At 41.0% G+C, this 16125-nt stretch overlaps 1 protein-coding gene across 1 annotated transcript in view; it reads left to right on the forward strand.

The window, feature by feature from the left end:
• Positions 1-16125, forward strand: part of JAZF1 (JAZF zinc finger 1) — a 132112-nt gene that overhangs the window by 98223 nt on the left and 17764 nt on the right. Inside the window, exon 3 of the mRNA XM_081164942.1 lies at positions 14451-14647. Within this exon, the coding sequence (XP_081021068.1) occupies positions 14451-14647 (197 nt within the window). The remainder of the gene's footprint in view (positions 1-14450; positions 14648-16125) is intronic.

The following is a 16125-nucleotide window of genomic DNA, read 5'->3' on the forward strand; positions in this document are numbered from 1 at the left end:
GGCATAGTGCCAGGTGGGACAACGAATTGTGGTTATCTAAACATTGGACTACACAATAGTGTGAGCTATTGGAAAGTATAAAATGCATGAGAATTCTCCACTGGTGTGTAAGGAATAAGACATTAAACATAAAAACAGTTACACACAATAAATTGCCCCCCTTTGTGGAAATCACACTGTCAGACACATTTCAACATTCTTACATAATAACACATAATACAAAAAAAAACTAATTAAATATCTGTTACATATCTTGACACAATTGTGATCTTTTGAATCCTGGAGCACAGTCTTAAGGTTCAAAAGTGGGAAAATGTCCTTGCAATTCAACTCCTCCCCCCTTTGTCAGGTCCACTCCCCCCTTTGTCAGGTCCACTCCCCCCCCCGGCAGTCTATATCCTTTGAAAGAGATAGCTGTGGGCACTTTGAAAACTCTGTTGTTGCTGGTCTTGTGATGGGTTGACTGAGTTGAGGGGTTGTTGCTGCTCATCATTGCACATCTGTAGAAGTGATATCCTGTAAGGGGCAGGGTTTTGGGGTGACTTAAAAACACAGTTAGACATCAAAGGGGCAAAAGGCAAAAAGGATGTCCTCCAGTTTCCATGGGAAGCTGCAAATAATAACAATTTTAGTGGATTAAACATTTTATTCATTATCATTATTGGACTATTTTGATTGTTGTTAGCCGCCTTGAGCCCAGCTTCGGCTGGGGAGGGCAGGATATAAATAAAATGTATTATTTATTATTATTTATTATCACATTTCCATATAATTACTGTTATTATCTGCTAAGTTTGTTTGCTTTCTTTCACTTAATAAAAAATTACTCCACATGTAGAGAAAGAGAACTGTAAAAAATACAAGAAAGGTTAAAAAATAAAAAGAAAGCAAAAAATTAGATTACCAGTTAGATGAAAATGGACTTGACACAAAGACATCAGATTCAGAAAATAACTATTATTAAATAGTACAAAGATATTATCAAAACCACACATATTACTACTGGACTGGAAAAAAAAATGGGAAAACAATGGGGAAAACTTAAAATTCACCATGTGCTATCCAATAAAAGAACTTCATGAGACTGACTTTCAACATGTGATGAACATGTCCCCAAAGTAAAACACACACACACACAAATGACCTATGAGGAACCAAAAATAAATAAATGCTAAGACACACAATTAATAAGCAACCTGAAGTAACCTGAAGTAATCTGTTTTGGCATTCTAACATCCCAAATGAAAATAAAAGTGTTTCTTGATGTGACATCATCAGCTGTAATGTTAATACTGGGAAATGAGTTAATACCAAGAAAAATGAATGGCAATTTAAAGTTGTGCAGGTACCTTGCACTAGCCAAAATGACAGAATTAATAAGAAATGCTCAGGCAAAAAGGTAAACAAATACCATTCCACAAACAATGTTTGGTTGTGCTTCGATTAATTTCATATATATAATGGAAGAACTGATAAAACGAACTTAATAAACGAAACAAATTATTTGTAACCTAAAAAAAAATGTCAAAGCCACAAAGAGATAGATGGAAATCAACTAATATAGCAGGGATTCAGACTTGTTTTGCTGAACAGAAAGAAAGTGGCTGTTTGGCTTTAAGGGAAGAAAGACAAAAGAAAAACAAATGCAATTACTTTTTATAGAGTATTTAAATCACTGTTTGCATCCCCTCATTATCATTTGTGCTGTGGGAGAAAAGAAACGTCACTCTGTTAAAAGGGAAAATTATTTCATGTGAGAGGTCTGACAGGAAATGCTGTTCCTAAAATGCATAGGCATATACACACACACACACACACAAACTGTTATAAAATCTACTCAAGAGAGGAACTCACAGTGGGAGTGCTTTGATATTTACCTGTGAAAAGAATTTGGCATGTCCAGTACTTAACTCTTTTGTATTAAGTAGCCCCTGGAGCAAAACACATTAAGGGTGATTTCCCTCAATGGCTATTTGGAAAGGTTTCTCCCTGCAGCACACTGCTCTCCAAACCTTCTCTCTCCCCCCCTCTCTTTTTTAAGCTGATCTAGCCTCTGTGCATGTGCAGAGTTCATGCCTCAGCAAACCTTTTATACCATTGAAAATGTTGCATCTTTTGGCTCAATTACCATTTGAATAAGGGAAGGGAAGGGTAAGGAGTAGATTTTGAAAACAGGGTTTGATTTTAAACAAAAAAGAGAAACTCAAAGCTAGCAATTTCAGCCCAAGCAAACTGAGACTGCTTCCTTTATGTACAGGAAAGGGCTAATATCCCTCTGGCCATTCGCGGAACAATGCCACGCCCTTATATATGGGGAAAATGGCCAGAGGATCAGAATTCATAGGATTTTTTCTTTCTTTATTATTTTTTTTTTTAAACATTCTCAGTCATTTCAGCCTTACCATTTGCAGACAAATTTTACTGCCCCTTTATTTACAGGATTGGTCAAGGCGCATTCTACTTGACTATATGAATTTTTATGTGCTTAAACTTTTAATAGACTTTTAAGTTTGATTTTTTTTTTTAATAGTAGACAAAATGATAAATACTGTAATCACTCAACTGCCTGATATCACCAGTTCTGCTTCAAACATCATGGCTTCACCTCACACCTTTTAAAAAAACAAAGAGCAAATCTGGGCTGAATTTCAACTCATCAGCCACAAATTGGGAAAGTTGAAAGGGACCTGGGGTCATCTAGTCCAACCCTAAAATACAGGTTTCATAGCAAGATTTGAGCAAATCTGGGCTGAATTTCAACACATCAGCCACAAATTGGGAAAGTTGAAAGGGACCTGGGGTCATCTAGTCCAACCCTAAAATACAGGGTTTATAGCAAGATTTGTACTACCAGAGAGACACACACATACTTATGTACACAGACACAACTGGGGAAGAGACCACAAGCCATGCGCCTATCATGTACTAAGGAAGAGGAAAATAAAAGTACCCAACCCTTTTAGCAGATCTTGAAGCTAGTTTGAGTGAGTGTTTACTTCCTTAGACTAAAGAGTGAAAGTTCCTAGATAAATTATCTTTAAAGACTGAAGTGAACATTTTCCCTAAGATAGGGAGAGGATCTCTTATAAAGCATAGTTAAAACAGCCATAGATTTGATTTAAAAGGAATACAAAAGTGAACAATTTTTCCTGAACTTGCAGAGGAATAGTAAGCCTAATCTATGCCCCCCCCTTTGCAGTTTCCTTTAAAGGAAGCTTACTCGGGAGTAAATTTACCTGGCACAGAATAAGAAGGAGAAGGGAAAAAAAACCCTGAAAGAGACAGAATGAAACAAGGGGGGGCATGTTCTAAGAAAAGAGGCCAGGACGTCTTATAGAGACTGATATCAGGAGCCTTACAATAACTCTTCTGTCCAACCAGATCAAAGTTAAAACTGGACTCAGATATTTTTCTTAGAAGGAACACCATACTTTCATAGGCATATGCTTAATGAAATACATACACTGCATTTTAGCTTGAGAGAGCAGTTGGCTCAACTAGGCTTTTGCAGCAGAAACATTAGGTTAACTTAGACTGGAACACAGGTGTACTCACAAACTCAAAAGTTACAACACAACTTCATTTACCATTAGACTTAAAATCACCCCCCCCCACTGAAACTAGAGAAAGGAGGTGGGGTAATCCTCCTTTCAGAACACAAGTAGCACGCATACAGGATTTTACCACTTGGGAGAAAAACTCTCTTTTAGAGCCTCTCTCAAATAACAAACATTTGCACACTTCATTCTCCATTTTGTCTTGTTTTTAAGACTGATAAGGTTCAACATGGCTTCCTTAGATTTAGAATTTGGAGCAAGCTTGCATTTTTATTTTAGATGGCACATTTAAGATAAGCAGCTGCTGGATGTTGCCTAAGCACAATTTAAACACTGGAAAAACGTTTCTTAAACACAAATTGAAGGGGACTGTCAGAGTCCAGGCGGGAAGTAAGCACCAACTGGGCTTCTTTCCCATCAGGAGTCTGTGGGTTCATTTCTTTTGATTGAGGTGCACCCATTTTAAGAATTTTAATAGCGCTAGCTTTTACTTTTATACTGCAGTCGGGGTTTTATCCCCACTTTTCAGGAAACACAATAAATAACCCACAGTACACTCAATTTGGACAACTCCGAGAATTAGTACTGTGACACACCGCCGTTCGTCTGGCCTGACTTACTAGGCTGGTACAGCTGTTGGCCTTTCCTGGCTACTAAGCTAACAGTGCGGTCAGCGATCTCAACCCCCCCCCCCTTTGGTCATTACTCAGCCAGGGAGCCCACAGCAACCTCCTGCCTCTTACAATCTAACCTGAGAGTTCCCTACTGGACGCTTGCGTAGCGCAGTGCCAGATTGGGACTCAGAAATGACAAAGAAGGAAAGGAATCAGGTGCCCTTGCTTTCTCTGCTCACAGGTCATCTCTAACAAAGATCGCCATGGCAGAGGTGCGGCTACACCTGGGAGTTAAATAGTTTTCAGTACAGAAGAAAAAGCACGACCTTTTTCTGGGCAAAACTCCGAAGGAATAGGTCGGCATATAGACTGTAGAAGGGAAATGAAAGAAGTCACACACAACTTTTGCCTGGGCATACTCCGAAGGGCTAGGGCTGGTGTTGAGATTGAGGGGACAGAAAGGAGAAGGCAATTTTTAGATGAGGAAAAAAGTAGAAATTTTAGATTTGAAGGGAAAAGGGAGAATTAAAGAATTTTGGTTGCTGTGGTTTAGAGACCCCAACCCACTACCCGTGTTTCCTACTTAATACTCACTTCCGCATGCGCTGTTCCTGGTGATCCCACGATGTCTTGACTGGTTGTTTAAGGCCGGCCTGATCAAGATTTGCTTCCTCTGGTTAGCCCCGCTGAACTCCAAGTTATTGCCAGACCCTGGGACCGATGGAAGACTGGTTATTCCTCCTGGCAAACTGCCTGGTGCGCGCTGGATAACCAGTCCTTCCTCGTTTCCAGAATCCGGGTAACCAAAAGTCCCTTCGTGGTCGCCATCTGTTGTAAATAAAAATATGCCCTTTTCCCTTATGGGGTATCCAAGAGCCCATATAGAGTCCTTACATAGGTTCCCTATTGGTAGGAGAAAATAACAGAGGCCAACCAGAGAATATTGAGAAGCAAAGCAGCTAGTAAGCTTGATCTTTATTGATCTGTTGCAACAGGGTACTCCCCTCACACGCAGGAGAGGAAGAGGACCCAGAACAATGGCCTGCAAGGCCTTATAAAGACTTTTGAAATTCCCCTTCTCTAGATCAGGACCACCCCCAGAAACATTATGCATACATCACAGAAGGGGTGTAACCTAAGACCACCCCTCAGATACATCCCACCTACATCACAGAAATTTAAATGTTGTTTTTCTCTTGTCCTTGTTTATCTCCTGTCTAGCAGGTTACTTGATTGGATTTTCTGGGGAGCCTGGCCATTCTTTTGTAGTGCTAAAATACTTATTTCCTGGGCCAGGTCACAGGCTCACACCTTATTCAAACACAGATTAAAGGAAGAGACAATGGGGAGGCTTTTCCAATTTTAACCTTGCAGAGAAAGGATTTGGTCAGTTTAGGAATCAAAATGGTTCCTGTACTGATCTATGTATGTGCAGTTATGAACATTACTATATATCTAAAACCATAAAATTCCTATCACAAGACCCAATTAAAAAGCATGATTTCATTTGAGAAACGCAAACTGTAAAGGTGACTTATATTTGCCAACTTTACTGCAGCTGTGCTTTACATTAGGAAATTAATAAAAATGGCAATTTATGCATTTTTCCCCACTTACAAGAAGGCCTTCCTAAATTGCGCTGCATATTTTTCCCTTGTATCACTATGTATTATGGTACGGTTGTACAGCACAGTGTATTTTACACTCCTACTTCCTGACCTTTTTTTCACTTGAAATAAATTTAAAAAACAACAGCCCCCGATTTACACAATAGTGATGATGAAGCAGATCAAGCAACGCTCAAGGAACTTCCTGCGGTCTGACTCAGACAGAGGGTATTCTTCTTCAAATGGCAGTCCTTTCCTATCACAGCAGATTGTTACAGGTCTTCCAGTAATTCCAGAGGAAGTGGGAAGCAATAGGATTAATTGATTTCTTCAAAGATACATGCCCCAACTATGTTTTCACCTTTTGCTGTGGCTCCTATTTATCATTTTATCTGTATTATGTTTACATTTAAAAGAACTTTGTTGCACTAGCTTGTAAATTATCCAACTTTTACCGTTGAGCAGTTGTGCTTGGGAAAGTTGCGCTTGGGAAAGAATTGTCCAAAGTAAGACAGCGAGTCCATAGAAGGGGTTGGACATGAAACCATAGGGACTGAAGTGTGCTCTGACAAACATACCTCAATTTATTTGATCCATGGTTATGACGCTAGCAGGACAGATTGCTCTTGTAATACTCATTTTTAAAAAGCCTTATACAGTGGTACCTCAGGTTACATACGCTTCAGGTTACAGACTCCGCTAACCCAGAAATAGTGCTTCAGGTTAAGAACTTTGCTTCAGGATAAGAACAGAAATCGTGCTCCGGTGGCGCGGCAGCAGCAGGAGGCCCCATTAGCTAAAGTGGTGCTTCAGGTTAAGAACAGTTTCAGGTTAAGAATGGACCTCCGGAACGAATTAAGTACTTAACCTGAGGTACCACTGTAATAACAGTTGCCACCTTCATAGCATACATCTAAAGCACCAGGTTACCACTTCCCCCTCCCAAAAAAAAAATATCCGGGAGCTGCAGTTTGTTAAAAGTTGTTAGGAGACTCCTATTCCCCTCACAGAGCTACAATTCCCAGACTTCTTTGATAGATACTCATCAATTTAAAAAACAAAGCAAAAACAATTTTCAGTAGAAAACTATCATGTCAGAGGGAAGGCTAGACTAGAGGTGACATCTAGGATTTTATGTGGATTTTTTGGGGTGGCGGGAAGGAGTCCTCACATGCACTCTGAAGAGGGGCAAGCTTGCCATCTCAATGGGAACTTAACAAGTGAGACCGTCAACAAAACATACAGTCATACCTTGGCTCCCAAACACCTTGGGAGTCAAATGTTCCGGCTCCCGAATGATTGAAAACCAGAAGTGAGTGGTTTTCGAACATTCTTGCGGAAGCCGAACATCCATTGGGGCTTCCGCAGCTTCTGATTGGCTGCAGCTTCCTGCAGCGAATCAGAAGCCGTGCTTTGGAAGTCAAATGTTTCGGAAGTCGAACAGACTTCTAGAACGCATTCTATTCGACTTCTGAGGTACAACTGTATTGTGAAATGTGGGGGGAAATGCATTTTCCAGCCCCACAGCCAACAGTCAACGTTATGTGGCAACTGAGCATGCTACCTGTTCTTTGCCCCATTTGGTGGGTTTCCTTCTTTAGTTCCCACACACACACACACCATGGTGAGGTGTGGGGTTTTTTGTACTACTTGCAAACTTTTTGGTTCCCTAAGCCTGCTGATACCTCTGTTCAATGCATGTATAATGTATACCCTCCAATGTTCCTCATGAAAATAGGAACATTTCTCACTCCAACTCACCCTTCTCAACCCCCCCATTTTGGCCACCCACCCCCGAGCGTCTCCTATCAGATGAAGGGCAAGTGCCACCAATGCTACACTCATGCAACACAGCACATACACCCGCCACTTTCCTGAGAAAACCCCTTAATCCTGATTTTATTTTATTTTATTCATTGGTAGATTTGCACACAAAAAACCACACACCAATAAATAGTTAGAATAGGGGCAAGATTAGATGCGACTGCACAAATGGTTTTTTTAAACAAATCAAGACTCAATGGATTCTGCTCTGCTCCCCCTTTCTTCCCGTCCAGGGCAGCCCTGCTCTTTGTCTGACCGTCAGAGCCAGTACAATACAAGGGGCTGGGCCTCAGCAGTGGCAGCCTCACCTGCTGTCCTGCAGCCACTATGAGCTACCCAAGGAAGGAGTTGGGTAGCAATGGCCATGGAGCAGCAATGGAGAGGCAATGGGATGCTCCCTTGCCACTGCTTGGGACAAGTGCCAGCTGCTGCTGCTACTCAAGATTGGCAGCGGCAGCACTGGCAAGGAAAACAGGGACATTCCGGGATCAAATCAATATTTTTTTATAATATTTTATTAGGTTTTATCAATAAAAAAGTTTGGAAAAATACAAAAACGAAAAAGATACAAAATTACAAAATACAAAAATACAGACATTAAACACACAAAAAAGAAGAAGAAGAAGAAACACATATAAAAGAAAACAAAAATTCCCTCTTTCTTAATTTCTCATCTTTAGTTAACTTATTTTCCTGACTTCCTCAGGTCTCCCATTTTTGTATCCCTTTTAAAAATTGGTTCAGCAAATTCATGTCCTATTAATTTATCTATTATCAATCCCATCTTACATTTTACCTTGTTGCTAGAACCCCTTCAATTCATTTCAATGTCATCAGCATTCAAAAATTTTACAATATTTCTGCAAATAAGTTTTAAATTTCCTCCAATCTTCTTCCACCAACTCTTCTCCCTGGTCTCGGATTCTGCCAGTCATCTCCGCCATTTCCATATAGTCTATTAGTTGCATCATTCCGGGATCAAATCAGAAGCTGGGATGGCTTTCATAATTCTGGGACTGTCCCTAGAAAACCGGGACACTTGAAGGGTATGTATAGCATTACAGTGGTGCCCCGCAAGACGAATGCCTCGCAAGATGAAAAACTCGCTAGACGAAAGGGTTTTGCGGTTTTTGAGCTGCTTCGCAAGACGAATTTCCCTATGGGCTTGCTTCGCAAGACGAAAACGTCTTGCGTTTTTTGCAAGTTTGTTTCCTTTTTCTTAACACCGTTAATACAGTTGCAACTTGACTTCGAGGAGCAACTCATAGAACGCGGTGTGGTAGCCTTTTTTGAGGTTTTTGGTGATTTTTGAAGCTTTTCCAAAACTTTTCCGACACCATACTTCGCAAGACGAAAAATTCGCTAGACGAAAAAACTCACGGAACGAATTAATTTCGTCTTGCGAGGCACCACTGTACTTTGGCTACATAAGGACCCATGATTTGAGAAATGAGTTTCCCATTGGTGTGTGAGATTCATCAGTGTTTTTCTCCTTTGGAAGTACCATGTTATTAAGAAGACTGATCATTTTGCCTGTAACACTAAGCACAGAACTGAAGCTTTTGTGTGTGGTATTCATTTCATACGTAACTGTTGTTTAATGTGTAAACGGGGGTCTCAGAACTGTTCTCAGAACCCTTAACAAACTTATAGTCACCAGAATTCTTTGGGGGAAGCCGACTGTTTAGAGTGGTATCATGATGTGTTAAATGTATGGTATAAATGTGGCCTTAAAGTCAAATCATTGTTCTAAATCTAGAAGAAATCAAGGCCAAGCAATTCTGTATTCGAAAATGCTCTGCTGCTGCTTTTTTTAAGAAGAATGACAGGCATCTTATCTAAGAAGCTTATGGTTAAAAATAATTTGCTGAGTGGCAGATGAATTATGAAGCTGACATGCAGAGTGTGAAGACTGACAACGTGAAAGAAATTAGGCAATGTCTTGAAAAATAGTATGCATTTTGGTTAATTGGATTTCCTGTATATCCTCTTGATATATTTATATCTCCTGGTTCAATCTACATATATTTATGACTCCTTCTGTGCCAGGTAAATTTAATGTCTCATAAAATGCCTGCATTTTTTTAAAAAAAGTTGTACGTTAATAGTTATCTGTTTTATAGTGCTGCAAACTTACCCCCTTAGCACAGTGTATCATTTGCTTTGAAAATGAACACCAAAAGGAAGTAGCTTTGATAATCTGCTTGTACCAGTCATGACTTTGGGGTACAGCTACAACGTAAGGATATACAGATATGCAGGACTTGTGCATGCCATCTCAGTATGAATAACAGAGGCCATTTTGAAAAAAATGCAGTTTAGACTTCATCTCATAACATGCCAAAACATGAATTCTGTGGGTTCATCTCCTGCTAAGCTGGGCCTGTTGGTCATGCTCATCTATTTCAATGGGTTTACTTTGTGTGAGACTAACACTGGAATACGACCCTATGTTTGGATTAGCAACAAACTTCCTGTTATGTTCCTATAGTGGGAACAAAGGCTCATGGTGCAGTCCTAAGAACACTTACTTGAAAGTAGAGCCCACGGAATAAAGTAGAATTTACTTTTGAGTAAATAAGCATAGTGTCAGGCTGCTAGTGTCATTTTTTATTGATATGTGTTGTGGAAATCACAAGCAGCAGCAGTATATTGTAGCAGCCTTCCGTTTTCAAGGTGGCTTACTAGGTTATTTTCTGCTTTGAGGAAGTACTCTTCATGTCACCAAAGATAGAATTTCCTGGGTATTTCGTTAAGCCCTGGGATTGTGCAGTCTTTGTCCTACCTAAGCAGACTTCAGACGTCTATTCTTCTTCAGTTTCCTGCTCTGTGCTGAGTCAGGCTCTCAAGTTGACCCACCAGCCTGCTCCTTTCAGCCTCTATCTCACACATCTTGAGGGGTCAGCATAACTTTTCTTGTTCTTGCAAGGATTACGCCCAGACATTCCACTTGCTAAGACAAGGTTCGGCCCTTCCAACAGTTTCCACTCTTCGATTTGGAAATTTCCTCTCAATTAAATTAATTTTTTATGTATTTTATTTTATTTTTTAAAGTTTGGCAGAGAAATCCAACTCTGCTGAGCTGGGGGTTGCTCTGCTGGGCTGGATGGAAGTGTCTCTCTTGTGAGCTCTGTCAACCTCTGCTGCCTGCAGAGTGATGCCTGCGTCACTCTCCTAGAACAGAGCTTCCCATTTTGCCAGCCAAACATGTGGCGCTTTCTGGGTGTGGGTGAGGCTTTTGTGATGGTATGAGGCCTAATGTGATTCTGATCACAGCACCAGCTGCCATTGCCCTAGTGCTCTATAAAGCTTTGTAGGCCTAGTGGAGGAAAGACTGGATTGCCCCTGAAATCTTTTCCCTCATGAGCTTTGCACTCTTAAGCTTCTTTCATGTCACTGAATAGGAGCGGTGCAGTCTGGAATAAATTAAGCAATTAATGGCGTGCTTCAAAATATGTTTTAAATACAGCATAAATGCATTTAATTAAAGAGATATTGCTCTGTCCAGCCCAATAATGTGCAATACATCTTTTAAAGATTTTTACTATTATTATTACTGTACAATACACTAAGGCATCTGAACCATGTTACAAAGAGGATGTGGAATGAAATATAAGCGTCCATAAAGCTATTTCCTATTATTAAGCAGTAACACATCAAGTGTGTATTGTTAGCAGCAAGTGACAACTGGTTTGTTAATTAATGATCCAAAGCAAAAGCAAGGCTGATGAATGCCCTAACAAGCTAGCTGTTAACTGCTGTGAAGGTGAATTCTGGGATGATAATTGCTACATTAAACTGTACTCAGTGGTTTATTGCACCATTTTTATTCAGCCTTTTGAAAAATTAGTCTGGGCAAGCTAATAACTGCACCACCACCCCTCCCTGCAGCAGCCAGAATAGAAGACATTTCTTCTAGTTGATGCAGCGGTCCATATGAAATGGGTTGTTGTCAGTAATTAATGACAAGTTTGGTAATTAACTGCTGAAAGGTAGACAGAAGGTAGTTAGCATTGTAAGAGGACATGCTTGAAAGGGTTATCCCCACTTGGAAAAAGCTTCATCTGGAGAGGTAACTGCAGGAGGAAAACAGAGCACAAAGGAATGGCTGGCTCCTTAATATCTGGAGTAATTTGTTTTCCTGGCAATTGATTAACTTTTGGCTTTAATGGATGGCTTGATGGTTACATTATCTAGTTTGTGTAATCTATCAGCATTATTTTTTGAAAAAATTGTGTTTTGCGTCTAGAACATTTAGTTTCGCCTAGTTACTTAATGGCTGCCCATACATTGGGACGCTGCACTGTTACACATTAAATTGTCCTGTAACGTATCCTGTGGAGAAAAGGTCATTCAGAAAGGAATTCTTGAGGTTGTTGAAAAACTTGATAGCAAATGAGTGTAGTGATCACAATCTGTTGGTGTATTATTATAGCATGATTGAAAACGAGAAGATTCATGTTTTCCCATAGAAGTCAAATGGAAACCATGGTGTCTTGTGGGAGAAAGTGAAGCTATGAGATGCTACTTGAGATGGAGAAAAGCCGGGCCTCTGTCCTTGCCACAAAATATAGCAAGGGTGGGGAACCGTATTCAGCCCAAGACCCGCATTCCCACCTGGGCAAGCTTCTGAGGGCCACATGCTTGTGGTGGTAGGTGGGGCAAGAGGCAAAAGTGGGGAAAGCAATGATGCAAATGTTGCCTCTGTACAAGAGGTTAGTGTCTACACACACTCCTTTCTATCTTCTATCCAGGCAGCCAAGAGGCCTTATCAGTTCAATAACATATCCCAACCAGGCAGAAACCCTGGAGGAGGGTATGCAGTAGGGCTGGAGAGAGGTGTGGCCTGTGGAGGGAGCGTATGGTCAAGAGACTCCCAAGAGGCCCTGACTACTACTACTACTAATAATAATGCCCTGCCCATCTGCCTGGATTTCCCCAGCTGCTCTGGGTGGCTTACAGTACATATCAAAATATAGTAAAATGTCAAAACTTTAAAAACTTCCCTATACAGGGCTGCTTTCAGATGTCTTCTAAAAGTCAGATAGTTGTTTATCTCTTTGATATCTGAAGGGAGGGCGTTCCACAGGGAGGGTGCCCCTACCGAGAAGGCCCTCTGCCTGGTTCCCTATAACCTCACTTCTCACAGTGAGGGAACCTCCAGAAGACCCTTGGAAGAGGACTTCAGTGTTTGGGCTGAGTGATGGGACTCCTCAGGCCCCTGCACTTGAGGCTCCAGAGCCCTGATATATAGGGATCCATTCCTCATCCTTCAAAGTCCCACATTCTCCACTGTCATTCTTGGCTTCTTGCGTGATGGCCTCCCTCACAGAACATCAGAACCAAGAATTTTATATATATATATGTATGTGTGTGTGTGTACACACACACACACACACACACACACACACACACACACACACAGTGGTACCTCAGGATGCGAACGTGATCCGTTCCGGAGCCCCGTTTGCATCCCAACAGAACGCAAGATGCAACGGTATGTCTGCGCGTGCGTGGGTCGCGTTTCGCCCCTACCGCGTATGCGCGTGATGGCATTTTGAGCGTCTGCACATGTGCGAGCGGCAAAACCCGGAAGTAACATGCTCCGTTACTTCCAGGTTGCCGCAGAGCACAACTCGAACACGCTCAACCCGAAGCGCATTCAACTCGAGGTATGACTGTGTGTGTGTGTGTGTGTGTGTGTGTGTGTGTGTGTGTGTGTGTGTGTATTGTGATGAGGAGCTACCTCAGTACCATCAGAAACTTAAGTGGAGAAGTAATGTATTGGTAATGCCCGTTTTTTACTTTCCTCTTTAGTAAGTGCAGCTTTACTGTAAGACAAATCCCCTTAATATAACCAGGGCAATCCACAAGCAACTTAAAACAGCATGTTTGTATTTAAAATAGTATGGCTTGAATGGTTTGCATTTCACAGACAGTTATGTGGCCCCCCAGGGTATATCCAGTTCCCTTCTCTTCTCTGAGTCCTGCTGGTAGTTTTCTTTATCCATCTCCCTTCACTTCCCCGCAACTGGAACATGTTTAACTCTCACCAGGGATACAGCTGAGACAGCAATGGGAGTAGAACTGTAGAACTAACAGAACACAGGAGTTGACATCATCATTATGTCACAATGGCTCAGGGAGCAGGTGTCTAATAGTGGGTCACAAAGCAGGAGAATAGCAGTGGTGAAATATGAAGGGAATCTTTGTATGTCAATTCTCATTTTTTTAGAAATGAGTGTCCAGTTGACAGTTTATAAGCCCTTTTGTAAAGTGCGTTTATCTTCCAGTTCAGCACCCTGTCTGATGCAGCGCTGCTTTTTTTAGGCGGGCCGAATCACCCCCTTTAATTAACTTTGCAAATGTCGCATGTATAACATGCTAAAAACTGCCACCCGCCTGTATCTGTGTGAGACCCCATAGCCTGTGCTGCACTTATGTCACAGAATCTCAGTGGTTGTTTTAAATGATTGGAGTACATATGCCATGAATCAAAAACTGCAAGTGATACAGAATCATAGAGTTGGAAGGGACCCCAAGGGTCATCAACGCCCTGCAATGCAGGAACCTCAGCTAAGGCATCCATGACAGATGACCATCCAACCTAAGCTTTACAACCTCCAAGGAAGGAGAGTCTACAAACTCCAAGGGGAGACCATTCCATGGTCCAACAGCAATTACTGTCAGAAAGCTCTTCCTGATCTTTAGTCGGAATCTCAGCTCAAGTCCTGGCGACTTGTGGAAGCCACAGCTTCAGAAACATAAGCAAGTGTTTGTACTGACTGTTCAGCGCTCCTGTTTCACAACGATTTTCCTCTTACCCATTGGCACCGCCATTGTTGCAGGTTTATGACTGATGCAGCGCGGCGAGAGCAGGAATCCCTGAAGAAGAAAATCCAGCCTAAACTCTCCCTGACTCTGTCAAGTTCGGTGTCCCGGGGAAACGTATCTACTCCTCCACGCCACAGCAGTGGGAGCCTTACTCCGCCAGTCACGCCACCCATTACCCCTTCCTCGTCATTTCGTAGTAGCACACCCACAGGTAAGAGGAGTTGGTTTCGTAGCATTGAGCAGTTGCAGTGTACCATTGAAAGATTCAGTAGTTTGGCATGCAGCCATAAAGAAGGGCATGTTGTGATTTCTGTGCATTCTATTTTCTACTGGGAAATAAATCTCATGTGTGTTACGGTCAGATTCTGTTTCGCGAACCAAATTGGGGTTCCCGACAGGTGTGACTGGGCTTCTGTTTGGTTTTTGTACCTAATTTATCTACAGTGGTACCTCAGGTTACAGACGCTTCAGGTTACAGACTCTGCTAACCCAGAAATAGTACCTCAGGTTAAGAACTTTGCTTCAGGATGAGAACAGAAATTGTGCTCCGGCAGCGCGGCAGCAGTGGGAGGCCCCATTAGCTAAAGTGGTACCTCAGTTTAAGAACAATTTCAGGTTAAGAACGAACCTCCAGAACAAATTAAGTTCTTAACCTGAGGTACCACTGTATTGTCATTTTGCTAATTGCGGTGCAACGTGAAGTAAGGGAAACGGAGCAAAATGGGTTGTGTAGAATCTGAAAAAAGGGGAATCTCATACTAAACTTGGGAAGAGATGAAAAAGTGATGTTCCTGTTGCCGTTATAGACAATTTGTGTCCCTGTAAAATCAGTGCAACATATATATATATATATATATATATATATATATATATATATATATATATATGCCTTGCTGAAATAAAAAAAAAGTGTGTACTGTAAGGGCACCTGGCTAATGTTCCAAAGTATAGGTGCTGCCACACAAAAAGATAACGTAGATTCTCTGGAATTGCAACATGAGCTTTATACGGTGCTTGTAAAAGTGCAAGTTCGTTGGGTCCTACATTTTAAATCTTTGGATGTTAAATATTTGTGTGTGTTTAAAACAATAGCGTTTCCAAATTGATTTCCATAATATTAATATGGTTTTATATTAAACATATTTCTGACGTTCTTAAGAATCTTTGCATATAACTCATTTTTAAATGAAAGAAGCTACTGAGTATGGCTGAGAAATAATGACCCCATATTTTTTGTTTAATTAAACCACTTTCTGAGTTGTATGGATTTATTTGAAACCCATAATCCCTGGACCTTTCATACTTGCAATAGATTTTTTTTTTAATGAATTATATTCAGTAAAACTAGGTAACTAATATCGGCCTGGTATGAGTTTGTGGTCCACTCGTAAATCGTGAACCAATAGTTTAATGCTACCTTCTATGTTCTCAGTGACTCTCCTTTTTCCACAAAATGCTTTTCAATGTTTTGTTTAAAAACCTCTCCTTCTGCTTTTTTCTTTTTTAAAAAAATGGCTCTTGGCCGCCTTTCCCCCATTTATTCTGTTTCGCAGCGTGTGCAGATCATCTGTGCTTTCCAACTCTGCATTTTAAAAACCTCTCATTCTACTTTCTGTTCTTTAAAAAAAATGCCTTTTGGCCACCCTTATTCAGTTTTACAATGTGCATATATCTTTGCTTTCCAAGTCA

This window comes from Podarcis bocagei (assembly GCF_964188305.1).
Source record: "Podarcis bocagei genome assembly, chromosome: 12".
Classification (NCBI taxonomy): Eukaryota; Metazoa; Chordata; class Lepidosauria; order Squamata; family Lacertidae; genus Podarcis; species Podarcis bocagei.